Below are 20,706 nucleotides of genomic sequence, written 5' to 3'. Positions count from 1 at the left end.
CTACAGATGCTATGCTGCATGGAGCTAAATTTGCCTCAAGGGCTATGGCGTCAACCATCTCGTCACGGCGTCTCCTCTGGTTGAGAAACTGGCAGGTAGATGCCAAGTCCAAATGGACATTGTCTTCGGCTCCCTTTGAGGGCACAAAACTGTTCGGGGAAGCTCTTGAGCCAGTTCTGGTGGAGGACAAGGACAAGAGGAAGGTCCTTCCGAGATCTTACCGCCGCCAGGACCGTAGGACTGGCCCGTACTCCCGCCGTCAGTCCTTTCGGTGGGACCCATCGTCAACCACAACACAGCCGGCCAGGGCTTATTCCCAAGCTAACTTCTCGACACCATATAGAAGTGACAGAACTTACTTCCAGGATAGGAGTAGAGGCTACACCAGACGAGACGCCCCTTTCGGGGATCTCAGCAAAGGAACTTCCGACGTTCCAGGTGACTACCCAGACGACATTCCCTTGGGGGGCAAGTTACAGCGGTTCAGCGGGGCCTGGCAGACTACATCCACCGATTCCTGGGTGTTGGCAACTGTGTCTCGGGGACTGCGAATCGAATTTCTACACAGTCCCCCACATCAGTTCGTCACTTACCCTGTGTCCAAGGATCCCGCACAAAAGATTATCTTGGAGCAAGAGATTTTACACCTCTTGGAGATTCAAGCAATCGAACCGGTATCGTGCAATCTGGAGGGTACGGGGTTTTATTCAAGAGTGTTCCTCGTACCCAAAACATCAGGGGGTTGCAGGTACATCTTGAACCTCAAACGTTTGAACCAGTATGTTCTTTACTGAAGGTTCAAGATGGCCTCCCTTCGCTCCATCCTGGCCTCCGTGCGGGCAGGGGACCGCCTTACCTCAGTCGACTTGAAGGAGGCTTATTTGCACGTACCCATACATCCGGCCCATCGACAATTTCTGCGATTTTGCCTAAACAACGCTCACTACCAAATACAGGGCAATGCCCTTTGGCCTGTCGTCGGCCCCACAAAAATCTTGGATGCGCTGATGGCCAATCTACGATCCCAATCAATCCGGATCCTAGCGTATTTGGACGACATCCTCCTCCTTTCTGGAGACCGCAGAGCGGCACATCGGGACTTGCAGACCACGTTGGCTTTACTACAACGTCACGGCTTCACCATCAATGTACCAAAGAGCCACTTGGTACCTGCAACCAGGCTCATCCATCTGGGTGCAGTAATAGACACGGTTTCCAAGAGAGAGTATCTCTCTCCAGAGAGGCAGCTCAACGTTTGTTCACTGGTGGCCAGGCTCCAGCGGCAGCGGAAGGTCCCATTGTCTTTCCTGTCAAAGGTACTGGGGACTCTGGTGTCATGCGTGGACATTGTTCCTTGGGCTCGTTACCACTTTTGGATGCTTCAGTGGACTCTACTTCCCTACCAGCGACGGCGCCTGAGCCATACACATCAACTGATCTCCTTGGGACACGAACTACGACTCTCCCTGAGATGGTGGAGATCCCCGACACTGCGTCAAGGTTCCCCCTTTGGCCATTTTCATTATACCATCCTTACCACGGATGCCAGCCTACTGGGGTGGGGCGCCCATGTCAACTCTCACGTGACTCAGGGGTTTTGGAGACCCCAGGATTTACAACCGGTCAATATCAATTTCCTGGAGTTGCGGGCGGTCCATTTGGCACTACAGGCCTTTTCGACGCTACTCGAAGGGCGCCATGTTCTCGTCCGCACGGACAATGTGGCGACCAGGGCGCATTTAAATCATCGGGGGGGACGCGGTCACTCAGACTGATGGAAGAAACTGTTCTTCTTTTCGATTGGGCAGAGGCTCATCTATCATCCTTACATGCAGAACACATAGCGGGAGAGGACAACAAGCAGGCAGATTGGCTCGATCCCCTTCTCTTCCAAGAGGTCGTCCGTCGGTTTGGGGAGCCAACGGTGGATCTGTTTGCCAAGCGCCAAAATACCCAACTCCCAAGGTTCTACTCCTGGTTTCCATCTCCGGGAGCCGAGGGAGTCAATGCACTTCACCTTCCGTGGCCAAGGACCTTATTGTATGCTTTCCCTCCAATTCCACTTATTCCAAGGGTGTTAGGAAAGATCCTGATGGAAAAGGCGGAGGTGATCCTGTTAGCACCACATTGGCCTCGAAGGCCCTGGTTTGCGGACCTCATGGGACTATCCATCTCCCCACCGTGGAGGATTCCGGACGACCGGATCTCCCTCAGCCAAGGGTTTGTATGTCATCCAGAACCCCAATGGTTCCACCTAACCGCTTGGCACTTGAGGGGGACAGGTTGAGGAGCTGTCACCTCCCGGAAAATGTTATTGCCACAATTCAAGCGGCTCGACGCCCTTCCACCATCCGCATTTATCAGGCGACATGGGCCGCCTTTACATCTTTTTGTAGCAACAGGCATTTACATCCCCAGGACTCGTCAGTGCTTCCTGTCCTGGAGTTTTTACAAACAGGTTTGGAGAGGGGCCTAGCACCGAACACGTTACGACGGCAGGTAGCGGCCTTGGCTACCATCATAAAGGGAGAAGATGGGGGCTCCTTGACCCATCACCCTTGGATTAAAGACTTCCTCTGAGGGGCTACTAATACACACCCTCCTCCAGTACGACGTTTTCCCACATGGGATTTCACTTTGGTTCTTCAGGCCCTTACGGGCCCACCCTTTGAGCCCTTAAGAATGGTTTCATTACGCTTCCTTTCTCTTAAGACGGCCTTTTTGGTAGCAGTTACCTCGGCTCGGCGGGTATCAGAATTATCCGCTCTGTCGGTTAGACCGGATTTGTGCAAGTTTTATCCAGACAGAGTTATTTTGCGTCTGGATCCCACATTTATCCCGAAAGTAAACACACACTTTCACAGAGCACAGGAATTGGTGTTGCCAGATTTCTGTACTCATGGTAATCATCCTTTGGAACTTAAGTGGCACAAGGTGGACGTGCGCAGAGCCTTGAAGCTTTACATCAGGCGTACCAGTGCTATACGAAAGACTGAGGCCTTGTTCGTGTCCTTCGGTTCCCTTAGACTGGGTCTCAAGGTCTCTTCAAATACCATTAGCCAATGGGTAAGACTATGCATAGTCGAGGCGTACAAGGCGAGATCAACCAGTCCACCTAGTGGGATACAGGCCCATTCAACAAGGAGTGCTGCTTCGTCAGCGGCTTGGGCAACGCAGGCGCCCATTGAGGACATCTGCAGAGCTGCGGCGTGGACTACACCCACAACCTTTATTCGCCACTACAAATTAGATACCTTTGCGTCGGCTGAGGCTGCTTTCGGCAGATGTGTACTTCAGAGAGTGTGCGAGGAAGCGCAGCCCATGGTTCAGCAATCTCCCTCCCTGGAACATTAAACTTGGGTATATCCCATGCTGGACTCTCCTTCCAGAGGCATGGGAGAAGAACCGTTGAACTTACCTGAACGGTCTTCTCGATGCCCTGGAAGGAGAGTCCAAACCCTCCCTATTGAACCATGGGAGTTCCAGTTCACTTGCTTGTTATTCTTGTTTATTTTTGTTTGTTCAATAAATTTGTTGGATTGTTTATATCTTCGTTTTTTAAAACTGGCTTCTTGGGGCAGCAAGGGGGCGGTACCTAATTAGTATGTTAATTATATTAATTTAAAACTCAATCCTACCAATAAGACTTGAGCTAAACCCATGCTGGACTCTCCTTCCAGGGCATCGAGAAGACCGTTCAGGTAAGTTCAACGGTTCTTCTGTTAAAAGAGGCGATTGTGCGCCTTCTCTTCAAGACTTCCCTGGATCCAGCTATTTTAAACAACTACCGTCTGGTCTCCAACCTTTCATTTCTAGGGAAGGACGTTGAGAAAGTGAGGGCGCTCCAGCTCCTGCGGTCTTTGAATGAAGCAGATTATCTAGACCAGGGGTTCTCACTGGAGGTAGAGTGTGGGTGAGTCTGGGCCGCATCAGATTTTCCACAATAAAAGCTCTTAACTGAAGAAACCACATATAGTTGCTGACTAGAAAAATGTAATTATTATTATTCAGATTCAAATGTCTGTATTAACAGTTCTCCGTGAAGGTTTTCACTTCCGCTCTCAACTCAAAAATCTCTTCAATATGTTTGCCGTGCTAAACCAAAGTACCTCGCTGAAGTAGAGCACATTCCCATATTCTGACTCCATTTCCTCTAAAAAAGCACAAATCCTTCTGTGCTTTAAGCCCCTGGATCTGATACTCCTTAGCATGTCTAGTTGTGTAATGACGTTTCAAATTTCAACTTTCTCTGTGCAAATAAGACACGTCGGGATGCCCCTGTGCTCAACAAAGAAATATTGCACTTCCCACTTTTCCTGAAATTGTCTGTGCTCATCACCAACCTTTCTTTTCACTGCAGGCTTTGAAAAAGACATGTTCGGGGCTGTGTAATATATAATTCCACTTGGTGTCACTGTTTCAGTATTTAGTGGCTAAACTTTAGCCCATGCATCTTTTCCACTTTTTTTCCTGTATTGCTGAGTAGCAATTATTTTTGCCTCCCAAGGACAATGCCATCTGTCCATCCATCACTCGGTGTATGTGTATGTGTAGAGATCTTGACACCTTCAGAGAAGGCCCACAACTTGGGAGTCCTGCTATATCCACAGCTGATGCTAGAGCAACATCGTTCGGCTGTGGGTAAGGGGGGTTTCACACAGGTTTGTCAGCTGTGGCCCTATTTGGATAGGGAGTCTCTCCTCAGTCACTCACGCACTCATCACCTCAAGGCTCAATTACTGCAATGCACTCTACTTGGGGCTACCCTTGAAGAACTTTTGGAGATTGCAACTTGTCCAGCGTGCAGCCGCGCGAGCCATGATGAATGTACCTAGATACACCCATATCAGTCCAACACTCTGCGAGCTTCACTGGCTTCCAATTGGTCTCCGGATGCAATTCAAGGTGTTGGTAATTACCTATAAAGCCCTATATAGATGAGGACCAGATTATTTAGGGAACCTTCTTCTGCCTCATATGTCCCAGTGACCGATTAGGTCGCAGAGTTGGCCTCCTCCAGGTCCCGTCGGCTGGCGGGACTAAGAGCCTTCTCTCTTGCAGCCCCAGCCCTCTAGAACCAATTCCCCCCAGAGATTTGTACTGCCCCCACTCTCACCTTTCGAAAAACGTTTAAAACACATCTATGCCGGCAGGCCTGGGGTCATTAAACAATGGTCCTCCACAGTGGCCACTAGTTTATATGATTGTGTGTTGTTTTATTGGGTTTAAACTTTTGCTGTTGCTATTTATGTACTGGTGTATTTTTTAATTTTTCTACTTTGTTTTATTATTGTAAGCCACCCTGAGTCCACGAAGAAAAGGGCGGCCTATAAATTTAAGTACCGTATATACTCGAGTATAAGCCGACCCGAGTATAAGCTGAGGCACCAATTTTTGCCACAAAAACTGGGAAAACGTATTGACCCGAGTATAAGCCGAGGTTAGAAAATGCAGTGGCTACTGGTAACTTATAAAAATGGAAAACAATAAAATTACATTAATTGAGACATGTTTTAGAATATTTATTTTAAAGAAAACCAGTAAACTAGCTCTGTAAATTTAAAAGAGGGTAAACAAATTAACAATATTAACAATAAATTAAAAAGTAAAAAAAGTAGCTCGATCAGGAAGCTAAAACCTAAGAGTTAAAATCCTTCAAAACTGGATTCCTTCTCATCATTAATTGGATTTACATTATTGTTCTGTTTTTATATATGCTGTGAGCCACCCTGAGTCCTTGGAGAGGGATTGCATACAAATCCAATTAAATAAACAAACAAACAAACAAACAAACAAACAAACAAGTGTATCCAAAGAAGAGCTTCAGCATTAGCTGCTGTGAGGTTATCAGCATAGAAAACCAAATAGATAGATAGATAGATAGATAGATAGATAGATAGAAATAGATAGATAGATAGATATAGATAGAAAGATAGATAGACAGACAGAAAAATAGATAGATAGATAGATAGATAGAAATAGATACAGATAGATAGATAGATAGATAGAAAGAAAAATAGTTAGATAGAAAAATAGATAGATAGAAATAGATACAGATAGATGATAGATAGATAGATATAGATAGAAAGATAGACAGACAGACAGACAGACAGATAGAAAGATAGATAGATAGATAGATAAAGAAATAGATACAGATAGATAGATAGATAGAAAGAAAAATAGATAGATAGAAAAATAGATAGATAGAAAGATAGACAGATAGAAAAAGAATTCCTGTCTAGCTCTGCCTCATAACACATTATTAGATCCTATCCAAGCAAGGACAGCAACTACCACAAAATACCATTTTTTAAACAGTTTAAATCCTTTCAAAGGAGGGGGAGGAGAATCTGACAGCAGGGGGCCTTTTTAATCCGACTCACCATTGCAAATGGCTGCCTCATTTGCTTGAGGCAGGGAGAGGAACTACGGCGTGCCAGAGGGGACAAAAGCTGGTGCCTCCTCGCTCTGGCTCAAGCAATGGCGCCCTCGTGTGGTGACTTTGTCAATGACCCGAATATAAGCCGAGGCTGTGTTTTTCAGCCCATTTTTGGGGCTAAAAAACTCGGCTTATACTCGAGTATATACGGTAAGTAAGTAAGTAAGTAAGTAAGTAAGTAAGTAAGTAAGTAAGTAAGTAAATAAAAGAACCCATAATTTGGAATACATTCATATTTGGACTATTTAACTACCTTTATGGAGCTGAGATAGTACAGGTAGTCCTCAATTTGCAACCACTAATAAGTCCAAAATTTCTGGTACTAAATGAAACAGTTTTGCCCAATTTTATGATCATTCTTGCTGCAGTTATTAAATGATCATTCTTCACTGCAGTTGTTAAGTTAGTAAATGTTAAGTGAAACTGGCTTCTCCATTGACTTTGCTTGTCAGAGGTTGCAAAAGGTAATTACATGATCTGGGACACTGCAATCATCATAAATGTGAACCAGTTGCCAAACATCCTAATTTTGATCACATGACCCTGGAAATCAGCCAAAATCCAGCATGTTCTGGAGAATTGTTAGCAGAAATTTTGAGCAGTTTGGAGAACCGGCAAATGCCACCTCTGGCTGGTCCCCGAGTGGGGAGGGAATGGAGAGTTTGCAGTATCCTTCCCCTGCCATGCCCACCAAACCATGCCACGCCCACAAAACCATCAGAAACAATAATTGGATTTCACCACTGATGGAGATGCTGCAATGGTAATAAATGTGAAAAATGGTCATAAGTCACTTGTCAATGCTATTGAACTTCAAATGGTCACTAAACAAATGGTTGTAATAGATAGTCCTTGAACTATCTGTATCAACTTTCCCAAGGATTTTGTTTATCAAATTTATATGGTTAACCATCTTACAAGAAGTGACATGGATGGAATACCACAACAAAGATATAAAATAATAAACATGTCAAAAAAGTCATTACTAAAAATATATGGTATATAAAAGTTAAATTACAAAGGGATCCACGTCAAGATCTTCTTGAACCTATACACAGAATTGATGTTAGAAATGCCTTAAAGTGAACAAAAAATGAACAAAGAATACAGAAAATAGGGGACAAATCAGAAGAAGTAGAACAAAAAAAAGTGGGGGGGGGGAGGAGAAATGAACCAAAGACTGATACAAGCAAATAAAAATCCGGAGGATACAATCATAGTTTTAGAAATGGAAAAAGTAGTACATTTTTAAAGATTGCAGAACACATATGAAGATAAAGATGATGATCTCCCGGAACTGATTATTGAGTTATTAGTGACTGCCATAGAGATAAACAAGAGATGGGACGTTGAGATAGATCAGTAAAAGATGAAATATTGAGAAGGGCAAGAAATGATCCATTACAATACAGAGGAAAAGAGATTGTGGTTCTGAAACAGATCCCTAGGAGGGTAAGAGGTTCATGGAAGCGATACACATTTTTGACAAATTAAATTAATTGAAAGAGAAGTAAATTTTAGATGGCTGATCCCAGAGAGAATTTTAATCAATTGGGATGGTAAAAGATACAGACTGGCTTCTATAGATAAGGCAACAAAATTTTATGATAGCTCTATAGCCTCACCTGAGGGGAAAGATGCAAGAGAAAAAGTGGAATATAACAGACAGGAGGAATAACAATAGAAGAGAGAAATCTACAAGAAGGAGAAACAGAAAAGGCAGATAAAAGAGGAGCAAGGGTAAAAGAACAGAGACAGGCAAGAACAACTGGGAAAACAAAAGCTATATATAAGCAAAGGTGGAGAAGGAAAGCAGAGTGCTGTCAATGAATATAAACAGATTGAACTCCCCACTTAAAAAGGATTTTTTTTTAAAAAAAAAATTAATTTGTCTTCAAGAAATCCACATAAAAAACCAGTGCTGTAAATTACTGGAATATCCAAAACCTGGGAAATTATATTTTTCATCAGCACAATAACAACAACAAAAAGACACAGAATATTCTCGAACCTGGGACTTGTTTTGTTAATGGCTGGATAAAAGAGGTAGAAATTAGGAACTTAATAAGTATTACTATGTAAATGAACAGACAGTGCGCTGTTCATTAAGACACATAGTATGTAAAGAAACAAAAACAAATAAATATGCATGTATGTGCAGAACAAAAAGCTCTAATATTCACTGAATTAATCTAATCTATGTTAATTACCATAATTCAAGACTTACACGAGTGACATCATTTGCAGTAACACCATCTTTCATGTAGAACTGGTCCATAACTGCTGGATCAAGCTCGCTCATCAGAATTTCCAATGTTTGATCTGGCTGATTGATTACTCGACTTTCTGGGACGTCCAGAGTGTACAAGTACCTGTTTAAAAAAATACATTTCAGAAAAAAATATTCTAAACTGGTATGACAGATTTATACTTCTCCAAATGTTACACTAATAGAAGCAAACTTACCAGCAGTCAGAATTCATACGGCCCATGCAGTATGCTGCTCCATCTGTGGCAGATAAAGTGAAAAGTGGTTTTATAGAAAGAATCCTTTCCTTGATATTCCTGGATTAAATCTGTCTATATGAACATACAGATCTATATAATATTCTGTAACTCATGAAGAAATCATAGAACATTGTACCAATAAATGCTTTTAACAGACTCAAACTCAACCATGATAAGACGGAGTGGCTGTGGGTTTTGACTCCCAAGCACAATTCCATCTATCTGTCCATTAACCTGGGGGAGGGAATTATTGACCCCCCTCAGAGAGGGTCCGGAACTTGGGCGTCCTCCTCGATCCACAGCTTACATTAGAGAACAACCTATATCAGCTGTGGTGAGGGGGGCGTTTGCCCAGGTTTGCCTGGTGCACCAGTTGCGGCCCTACCTGGACCGGGAGTCACTGCTCACATTCACTCATGCCCTCATCACCTCGAGGTTTGACTACTGACAGCTCTCTACATGAGGCTACCTTTGAAGAGTGTTCGGAAACTTCAGATTGTGCAGAATGCAGCTGCGAGAGCAATCATGGGCTTCCCCAGATATGCCCATGTTACACTAACACTCCACAGTCTGCATTGGTTGCCGATCAGTTTCCAGTCACAATTAAAAGTGTTGGTTATGACCATAAAGCCCTTCATGGCATCGGACCAGAATATCTCCGGGACCGCCTTCTGCCGCACGAATCCCAGAGACCAGTTAGGTCCCACAGAGTTGGCCTTCTCCGGGTCCCGTCGACTAAACAATGTCGTCTAGGGGGGCCCAGGGGAAGAACCTTCTCTGTGGCGGCCCCGACCCTCTGGAACCAACTCCCCCCGGAGATTAGAATTGCCCCCACCCTTCCTTGCCTTTCGTAAACTCCTCAAAACCCACCTCTGCTGTCAGGCATGGGGGAATTGAGACATCTCCCCCAGGCCTATATAGTTTATGCATGGTATGTTTGTGTGTATGTCTTGCTTTTTAAATAAGGGTTTTTTTTAGAGATTTTAAATATTAAATTTGTTATACATTGTTTTTATCATTGCTGTAAGCCGCCCCGAGTCTACGAAGAGGGGCAGCATATAAATCTAATAAATAATAATAATAATAATAATAATAATAATAATAATAGTAATAATGATGATGAAGAATTGTTTTCTGGCTTTAGATATTTATTATTACATCTTTTTTGACAAGAATTTTTTCCTAGTTATTTACTACTGCAGTATATAGTGGTTAAGACATTTTCTATACCACTAAGTAGAAGAATCTACAATATTTCAACAAAATGCATGCTCCACAAATATTAGAATATAAATCTATTACATATATCATGCCAAAAAAAATGTCAGACTGTGTATTAAATTAGGCTCCAGTTACAAATAGCACTTTCATTTTTACCATCATAAACTGATAGAAAACAATACTGAATCAATGTTGCACATGTAAAAATCTCCATAGATAATTGTTTTGAAAAAGTTAAATAAAATAAAATGTTGCTGACAGAGCAAACTTCTGCTTTATTATTTTTATTAGATCTTTCAAGTAAGTTTAGCCATGAAATTGATTAATTTGAACAGTCTCCTATGCATAACCATTCTGAGTAGCCAGGTTTTACTTACAATATTGTAAATTGAAAAATTAATAATACATTTATACTTACTGAAGAGACATTAATACATTTACTTACTTGGAAATATTTCATTAAGGAACTCTACTTCTTCCTGGAAATTCCTATGTGGGTACTCTTGGTGGGAAGGCTTCATGAAATTTTTACGTGAATAGAAGAAGCTCTGAGGGGAACCAAGAGTTCAAATCAAATAAGTATGTCTTCCTCAATTTCATCCTTATATAAAAAAAGTATTTACTATACAAGGTTTTACCACCGTATAGACATGCTTATACTTAAATAAATGAATGCAGTAACAGAAATTAGAAATTCATAAACAATATAATTTGCTACATAAAAGATACCAAGTTGGAGTATAAATATTAAAAAGTGGCATCTTTAGAATAACATTTATTTTTAACTGGACCAAATTTTTCAACTATATACTATTTTTTATCTTTTAATGAACTTATGCTTTTAGATTAAGTTTTACAAATTATTCCCCATCCCCACTATTCCTGTTATTGCAAATGAAGCAGATAAAGAGACAAAAACACAAGCTCTGCTTAGCACATCAGTGTGGTGTATACTGACTTAAAACCAGAAAAAGTAGATGACTGGGATGGTTGCCATATTTTTCGAAGCATAAGACACACCTTTTTCCTTCCCAAAAGAGGCTGAAAATTTGGGTGCGTCTTATATGTCAAATGTAGCTTTTTTGAAGCTTTCCCCCCAGCCCTAACTAGGTCCTAACGATCTTCCCGACTTCTTATTCCCCCTGAAGGTGGTTTTTTCCAACTCTAAGTCTTTGCAGGCTTGTTTTCATTCCTACTCCCTCTGAAAAAGCAGTGTTTTTCAGCCCTAATGTGGGGCTAATGATCTTCCTGGCTTGCTGCATTTAAAAAAAAATTCTTACTCCCTCTCCAAAGCAGTTTTTCCTGCACTAAGTCTTTGCAGGCTTGCTTTCATTCCTACTGCCTCTAAAAAAGGATTTTTCAGCCGTAATCAGGGGATAAAATAATGTGCTGCAACTGAACAGACTAAGGACACTAGCCAAATGAATACCTGGTAGGTAGATTTCCCCCCTATTTTTCTCCCCCAAAACTAAGATGTGTCTTATACTCCAAAAAATATGTGTGCATATTTGTACAGTAAATAATTCAGAAATAGCTATAACTTTTATATTTTCTTTCTTCAAATAAGGATAATCTATTTTCTTATTATAAAGCTTCAAAATTATTGGTTTATGACTTATTTGTATAATGAAGAACAGAATTTATGTTTAAGAACACAATGAATATATATTAGCATTTTTGTCAAGTGGATTTTTTATTCAGGAAGTACGTAAGAGTAGTTAGATATGAACAATGTTCTTGAAGCATTTGCTTGCAGTTTCAGTAGAAGTGTAGAAAAGGAGAATCAAGAACTTTAGTAAAATAACATACCATCTGAAGATTTAATAGAAAATATAATGTCTTATGAAGAAATGGATAAATTAACAATGGAGATAAAAGATAAAGAATCAGCAAATCAGAATATTATAAACGTTGAAATAAGTTTTATTTTTGGTTGGGAAAAATATAGTCAATGAATTTAAATATTAGAAACCAAAAGAAAAGAGGATTGGTCAAGAGTGGAACAAAAGAGATCCCTATGTAAGATCTGTTTACTGCTCCAAAAAAATAAAGAGAACACTCAAATAACGCACCCTATATCTGAATGAATGAAATATTATCACTGAATACTTTGTTCTGAACAAAGTTGAATATGCACAACAGCATGTGAAATTGATTGCCTACCAATGTTGCTTCCTTGGTGGACAGTTTGATTTCACAGAAGTTTGATTTACTTGGAATTATATTGTGTTGCTTAAGTGTTCCCTTTATTTTTTTGAGCAGTGAATATAATGTACATAATAATAGTAATGATGGTAATATAGAAATACTACAATGGATTATCTGATTAAATCTGTGCTGCCACTTAGAAGTTGGTATCTTAGGTCTTACAGATATGGCATTTTTATTCAGCATCTTCAAGAGAAGTTGGACTCTTAACTGAATGCCTCTTTCTCATACGCTGAGCGGGTACAGCAGTCACATGGGTTTGCTCGCTGTCCTATCCAATCAGGACCGAGCCTTTAATCTTAAAAAAGATTGCTGGATCCGCCCCTTCCCAGAATTCGCGAATCTATAGACTTGGCTTGATAGTGGTGGCTCAAAAGATGCTCTACTCTTGGTGAAGAAAGGCAAGTTGTTAAATAATAGGTAAGAAAAGGAAGACATAGGGAGGGAAGTGACTGCTCTACCCACTCAGCGTATGAGAAGATGTGTTCAGGTAAGTCCAACATCTATTCTCCATACTGAGGAGCGGGTCCAGCAGTTACGTGGGACATACCCAATAGACATGTCCATAGGGAGGGAGCAGTTTAAGTGTCATGAGAAACAAATGCCTAAAGGACTCTCTGGCCAAAGGCTGCATCTGCTGTGGCGTAGGAATGACGGATGAAGGAATTAGGAGTGGACCTAGTGGCCGCTTTGCAGACCTCTTCCAGGGGAGCTTGTGTGGCCCAAGCTGCTGCTGTGGCTGTGCTCCTAGTAGAATGTGCTGTAATGCCTCTTGGAATGGGCAGGGAGGCAGATTCTTACGCTTTTGCAATTTCACCTCATATCCAATGGCCTAGAATGGTGGAAGAGACCTTGGCTCCCAAGGATCTGGGGTGACAGGCCACAAACAGGGCTTCAGATCTACGAAAGGCCTTGGTATGTTGGATGTATATGCGCAGCGCTCTGGTGAGATCTAGTGTGTGACACCTGATGGAGAGATGTTGGTCCGGATTTGTGCAGAAGGAAGGTAAGATGATGTCCTGTGTTCTGTGAAACACAGAACTAACCTTTGGGAGAAAGGTGGGGTCCAAACAAAGGACCACTTTGTCCAGATGAAACTGGCAGATCCTGCTGGATGAAAAGGGCTGCCAGTTCCGAAATCCGTCTGGCAGAAGTGATGGCCACCAGGAAGGACACCTTGTATGACAGGTGACAAAGAGAGGCTGATCTAAGCGGTTCATATGGAGGGTGCGTGAGTGAACCTGGAGTAGAATCGCGGGAGTTGTGAGATGTTGGTGGTCGCAAACAGGTCTAGTTATGGGAGACCAAGCGTGAGGCAGATCTGCTGGAATAGATCTGGGTGAAGCTTCCACTTCCCCGGATCCAGAGCTTTGTGGGAGAGCCAGTCTGCCTGAAGGTTGAGGACTCCCAAGATGTGGTCGTCTGTCAGGGATTGGAGATGTCTTTCCGCCCAGAGGCCCAGTTTCAGAGCTTCCTGCATCAGGGCCTTGGATCGGGTGCCCCCCTGGCTGCAGATGTGGCTCTTCGTGGACATGTTGTCCGTCAAGATCAAGACATGTTGGTCCCTGATTTGTTGTCTGAATTGCTGAGACCCAGGAACACCGCTCTCATCTCTAGTCAATTGATTGGTCTGGAGGCTTCCTCCGCTGACCACGTGCCTTGAGCTAACAAACCTGTTGCGTGGGCTCCACATCCCAATAGGCTGGCGTCCGCGGTGATGGTGAACTGGTCTGGAATCCTGAAGAGTCCCTTTGTCCAGGGCAAAGGAGAGCCACCGTGATAGGGATCTCGGGACGGTTGACGGGATGGTGATTGTGTGTGAAGAGTTGCTGGTCCCCGACCTCTGGAAGGGTAACAGAAGCCACTGGAGATCTCTGGCGTGGAGGCGTGCCCAGGGAATGACCCCAATGCAAGATACCATCTTTCCCAGGAGGGAAGAGAGGGTTGCAACAGGAGCTTTCGCCTGTGATTTAATCTGGGAAATGAGCTCTCTAATGCTGACCTTCCATTCAGTAGAGAGGAAATAAGCCAAATAAGGGAGAAGCACAAATAAATCACTGAAAAAAACCCAAATCCCCACGGATAAAGGCCCAAGCTCCTTGGCCCAGGAGCGTCTGCTTCCCAAATAACAGTGGGAAACGACTCCTAACTCTTGTTAATGGGTAGGCCTCAATTACTGGGCACCATGTGTAGACAGGAGGCCTAGCTATTGAGCAAAGGCCTGACACGACTCACAGCTAGCTCAGGGCGTGCAGTGGACTTGGCGCCAAATGGAAGGCATGGGTGTGCCACTGGCGCTAAATTTTACGGGGCGCTGAGGGCCATTGCGCCAAAGTATTTGAGTCTAAAGTCCAGGAGACTAAAGAGGGGGTCTGTTCCTGTGTCCCACTCTGCGATTAGGGCCGGATAGATTGATTCCAAAAAATTCAACTGGCGGCAGCGGGGTTCGATCGGCCAGGAATGGCTGCGAAATTTAAATAGACCAGGCGCTGTGGCTTCTCCCTGGAGGGCTGGCTCGAGTCTAAGGATTTTTCTCTTTAAAATGAGAATAGAATATAATAAGAAAATATAAACTGAATCTTATTTGTGTTGTTTTGCAGGAAAGTAGTTGAGAGGGAAGGTGTTAGATTCGAGAGGAGCTGAACCACCAGATGTCCTTCCAGTACGAGGACCGAACGAATTCTGGGAAGGGGCGGATCAAGCAATCTTTTTTAAGACTAAAGGCTTGGTCCTGATTCGATACGTCAGCAAGCAAACCCATGTGACTGCTGCACCCACTCCTTAGTATGGAGAATGTGGTTTTCTCCTCCTGCTGCCCCCAACTCAAGTCAAACAAAATATCTGAATCTATCCACTCTATCTTTATGAATATGAACTATCTCAGACAACCTTTGATAGCCATATTAGTCAAAGGCCATACTGTGGAGGGGTGCAGTCAGAAATGGGGTGAAATAAGTTTAAAACCTTTCAAAAAAATATTGGACAAATTGGTCACCTGTCGCCAATAAAATTATTAGCAATACTAATCAATAATTTTGTACTGTATGTTATCCTAAAAGCAGGGATCTTGGCGGGCTTTGTGTTGAGACACTTGCCAATCCAAGATCCCAAAAGCATGAATACTTCACTGAAAAGAGTTTGTGTATTTCTGCATAAATTCTTGACTACGAAGATTGCATTTTCAGCAACCTTAAGGTGATCATTCATGAGTGGCAGAGCACTATAAGAGAGGAGACAAGATAATATGTAGTACAAGAAAGACTGAGTATGAATGAGATATGAAAATTCCAGAAATATTATTAGCGGAATTAATCTGAAAAACGTCTCTTACATATTGTTCAATAAATTATTATTAGATGCTCAGCATTTACTACTCATATATTTTGTAAATATATACCAAAAAAGGTGTGTGTTCTGGCGACGTTTCGACGAGGTCTCACTCGTCATCTTCAGGCTGGTGTTTCTGTCCTTCTTCTCAGGCGAACACTGCGAGACCTGAGCTGCAGTGTTCGCCTGAGAACAAGGACAGAAACACCAGCCTGAAGATGACGAGTGAGACCTCGTCGAAACGTCGCCAGAAATTTCCAAATCCTACACGGGAAGAAACCCGAACATACCAAGACCGTCATACCTGTACCCGTGAAAATCTACGAATATATATATATATATATATATATATATATATATATATATATATATATATATTTGATATTTAACAACTTTGAAGTTGTATCAGGATTTTATTTTATTGTCTTACCTGAATTGAGTCAAACCCACAGTACTCTCTAGCAAGCTCTAATAGGGGAACCAGTGCCTGCAGTAAGAGGGTGGTACCACATGTCTTCAAAATGAAACGTCTCTTGGAGACAAACATGCTACTCTCACTGAAAAATACAAAGACATAATTAATAAGTTTGGTATGAATTTGTAAATTACAAATCTATTTGATAGGAGTCCCTTAAAACTTCTTTAAGTGTTTAGGAATTAGAAACACAAAAATCTCGGCTCAATCAATACATATCTCTGTTCCTTTGAGAATTCTGTAGGTATGAAAAGGCTCATCTCATATATTGAGCAAGTAGATTTGATTTAAATCTATTAATAAAACTATTCTTTGTATAAAAGGTGCAACACGAAACATTTCTTTCCTTTTTTTTCTAGAGTAAGTAATTGCTCCAGGCTTTGATGCTTTCATCAAAATAACAAAAGTAGCACAATGCTGTTCTGATACAAACTGCCTGCTTTTAAATATTTTTTAAAAGTCCAACATGCATTATGCTACAGTGATATTGCTTTCAGCATTTGTCTCTTTTGACCCTTCCACACCCAAATGGGCAACTCTGACTAGACTCTTATCTAATTCTGAGGTAAGGAAATATATCATAGTGTATTAAAGGAAATTTTAACAGAGCTAGGTTATTGCCCCCACAATCCTGGTCCTCATTTTACCCACCTCGGAAGGATGGAAGGCTGAGTCAACCTTGAGCCGGTGATGATTGAGATGTGGGTATGTTGCACTTACAGTGCTGTTAGTATTCTTTCAAAATATTTAATACGTAATATGATATATTAACATTTAATTTTATAATGAGTATTTAATACTGATTATAATTTAAATACAAATGTTAATTTGATATATTAATATTTTAATAAAGCCTTGACATAAAAACTCTATAAAAATGTCTGTAAAATGAGGTTTTACTATAGTCTGGGAGCTATGCATAGAATGACTTTTTCTTTCTGCCAAATAAGTAAGCCTCCAATAGTGGAATAGTTTCAAAAGGGCATATTCTGTAACTCTTACTTGTCAGACAAGTATCTAACAATGAAAAAGCAACTTCTAAAATAAGAAGTCATATAACCATATAGAATTTAAAAACTCCGTGCAAATCCCTTAAAATATACTGCTAACTAGCACAGATCTTTCACTGTCACCAAACTTCTCCAGAATAGATTGAACCTCAGTCCTCAAGGACTGGAGAATTGAATCCAATGATTCAACACTGTTTATATTTAAGCTCATTGAATTGTTCATCTAGGACTAGGTCACTACTGAATTCATTCAGGATATAACAGTATTGTTACTTAAAAATGGATGATAAAGTCAAGAGTCCTACTTTAAATCTCTCCGAGTCCCGCTTATCTCAATTATGTAGATTTTGTGAGACAAAATGAAAAGCTGTGGGACACTGTACACTGGTTAGTAGTTCCCACACATTTTTAATATTCTCTGGGCACAAGGGCTGGGGGTCCCCAAGACACATTACAATCAAAAAGTTGAGATAGTGTTAAATTTTACTAGATATTGCACAGAAATCTAGGTAAAGTACTTAGGCCATACTTCCCTGTCCAATAACCTATATCCATTTCCAATTCTACCGTGGGTTATCTTTTAAAGCAACAATCTTAATCTCTTTATATCCTTGCCAAAGCTGTTTAAAATGGGTGTGAACAGTATTAATCAGATATGTCAGAAGCTGTAGTGTTACTCCATTTCAGACACTTTCTCCATAAATGGAAAAATTCAGTTTCCTTAAAACTGCATAGCATACTATGCTATGATCTGTTCAATAGTACACTAATACCTCATGATACGAACTTAATTGGTGCAAGGAGGAGGTTCGTATGACGAAAGGTTCATAAGACGAAACATTGTTTCCCATAGGAAACAATGTAAAGTCAATTAATCCGTGCAACCAAAACCCCCCCGCAAAAAAACGGCTTTCGGCGACTGCTGGGAAGCGGCGCGGCTGTTTTAAAAGGTGACAGCCGGCCTGGGGGGCTTCCCAGCACCCCCCCCCGAACCCGGGTTCGGAGTTTGGGGGGGTGCTGGGAAGCCCCCCAGGCCGGCTGCGACCTTTTAAAACAGCCGCGCCGCTTCCCAGCTGTCTCCTGAAGCCGAACGCCAAAGCCGAACTTCTGCGTTCGGCTTCGGGAGACAGCTGGGAAGCGGCGCGGCTGTTTTAAAAGGTGACAGCCGGGCTGGGGTGCTTCCCAGCAACCTCCCGAACCGAACCCGGGGTTCAGAAAAATTTTGCCTCTTCTTACGAACTTTGTTCGAGTTACGAACCGGCGTTCGGGAGGCTTCTGGGAAGCCCCGCCGCCCGGCTGTCACCTTTTAAAACAGCCGCGCCGCTTCCCAGCAGTCTCCGAACGCCGGTTCGTAACTCGAAAAAAGTTCGTAAGAAGAGGCAAAATTTTTCTGAACCCCGGGTTCGTATCACGAGTTGTTCGTAAGACGAGGGGTTCGTATCTTGAGGTACCACTGCATTTTTATAACTACCTGCTTGAGGCAGGGGAACACTTCCCATCAATATGGAAGCATTAATTAACACAATGGGATCAATCACATCCTAGCCAGTTAGTCAGGAAGGCTAACTGAGCAACTCAGTGCCATTGTAACTTCAAGCACTCACTAAATGAATGGTTGTTAAATTGACAATTACTTCTACATTGCAACATCACTTTAAATTAATATTTATGTAAAACTATAATACATTATAAAGAAGAGCATGCATTGTGTACAGGAATTTTATTTACTTACCTGAGTACATAAGCTTCCTGCTTGTCAGTTTTTGTCACACTTATGATCAAACAATGCACATTCTCCAGAAGTTTGTCCCACTCAAACCTGCAAAAGAAATACAATAAAGGAGATATTAAGTGAATTTCATTTTTCAAACTAAGAAGACACAATGTACTATCACAAAAGATCAATCTATATTTCAATATCAAAAGAGGAAACTTAACAGAATATGCTAACTATTGTATGATATCTATAATGTAGTTTAATCAAATAATATAATTATCAACCTCATTATTAGTTATTAAAAAACTTATGCTTAAGAATGACATAAAAATATACCAACAATGACCACATAGCGGAAAGTCAGAAATTACTATTTGAATTTGTAAAGTTAGTTGAATTTTATGGATTCTTGGCTATTTATATTACCAACTTCTTGGAAACCATTTTATTCTCCTGAAATTGGCATGTTGAAATATTCCATATTTCCTAACCACCAAATTTCATGGCTAGTTTTGATCCTGTCCAATGCCCTGTGATACTAGTATACAAGTGTCAAAGCTTTAGACACTCCTAGTCAATCTAAACCACAGGTCACCAACTAGTGGTCCACAAGAAAATTTTGGTGGTCTGTGGAGAAATCTTGGTTCCTGAGCTGGATATGGCTGAGAGCTATTAATCCAGTCTACCCAGAGAAACACAAAGTTGCACCACCCAACATCACCATGGCCATATGCCAGCCCCCACTCTTAAGGCCGAGCGCACACTTGTCATGCTCAGTCAAACGGCTGCCTGGGAGTAGGGGGAAAGGTTCAGCTGCCTTTCAGGCCTACATCTCTCCTTCTGCGAAGCCTGGGTGGGAGGCCTGAGAGTTTCCTACATTGCTTCACTGAGCGCTTGAAAGACAAGTTTTCAGGAGACTGAGCTAGCATCCACAATGGACAGTGCCTCCAGGTGGAGGAGCTACAACAGGCTAGTCCTCTGAGTGTGACTACTACAGCTCTGGAAAATGGGACCAGCCATGGTGGGGCTGGAAATCCCTGATGCCACACTACAGCTGAGAGAAGCAGTTTGCCTAGGCTCCTCGAGAGACAAGTCTGCTCGGCCCCCTACAAACAGTCATCTCTCGAGCAGCCCAGCCAAAGTTTTCCATGCCGCTTCAAATGCTGATCCCGCACTAGAACTGAAACAAGCACTTTGGCTGCGCTCCCCAAGACAAGCTTTTGCAGGGAGCTGAGCAAACATTCATCTCTCAAGGAGCCCGACTGATGTTTCCCAGGCTACTTCAAATGCTGATTGATTGATTGATTTATTATTTATTAGATTTGTATGCCGCCCCTCTCTGCAGAGTCGGGGCGGATGCCGCACTACAGCTGAGAGGAGCTCCCTGGAAACAGTTGTTTCTCAAGGAGCCTGGCTGAAGTTTCCCGCACTGCTTCAAATGCTGATGCTGTATTACAGCTGAGAAAAGCACTTTGTCCGGACTCTTCAAGAGACGAGTGCTTGCAGGGTGCTGAACAAACTCTCGTCTCTTATGGAGGTCAGCTGATATGCTTCTCTCAGCTGTGGTGCGGCATCAGAGATTCCTAGCTGCACCATGGCCAGTCCCATATTCCAGAACTGTAGTAGTCACACTGAGAAGACTGGCCCATTGCAGTTCCTCCACCTGGATGCAGGAAAAGGAAAGAGAAGGGAAGGTACGGAAAGGAAAGGAAGAAGAGAAAATGAATGGAGAGGAAAGAAAGAAAGAGGAAAGGAAAGGAAAGAAAGAAGATAGAAGAGGAAAGGAAAGAAAGAAGATAGG

General features: G+C 42.2%; 1 protein-coding gene across 1 annotated transcript in view; it reads right to left on the bottom strand.

The window, feature by feature from the left end:
• Positions 1-20,706, bottom strand: part of AMD1 (adenosylmethionine decarboxylase 1) — a 33,769-nt gene that overhangs the window by 7,006 nt on the left and 6,057 nt on the right. Inside the window, exons 2-6 of the mRNA XM_070733351.1 lie at positions 18,921-19,007; positions 16,134-16,260; positions 10,614-10,716; positions 8,906-8,948; positions 8,667-8,811 (exon numbers count right to left, since the gene is read on the bottom strand). Coding sequence (XP_070589452.1) covers positions 8,667-8,811; positions 8,906-8,948; positions 10,614-10,716; positions 16,134-16,260; positions 18,921-19,007 — 505 coding nt within the window. The remainder of the gene's footprint in view (positions 1-8,666; positions 8,812-8,905; positions 8,949-10,613; positions 10,717-16,133; positions 16,261-18,920; positions 19,008-20,706) is intronic.

This window comes from Erythrolamprus reginae, chromosome 1 (genome assembly GCF_031021105.1).
Source record: "Erythrolamprus reginae isolate rEryReg1 chromosome 1, rEryReg1.hap1, whole genome shotgun sequence".
Lineage (NCBI taxonomy): Eukaryota > Metazoa > Chordata > Lepidosauria > Squamata > Dipsadidae > Erythrolamprus > Erythrolamprus reginae.
Note: the sequence above shows the minus strand (reverse complement) of the source record. Positions and strands in the feature narration are given on the sequence as shown.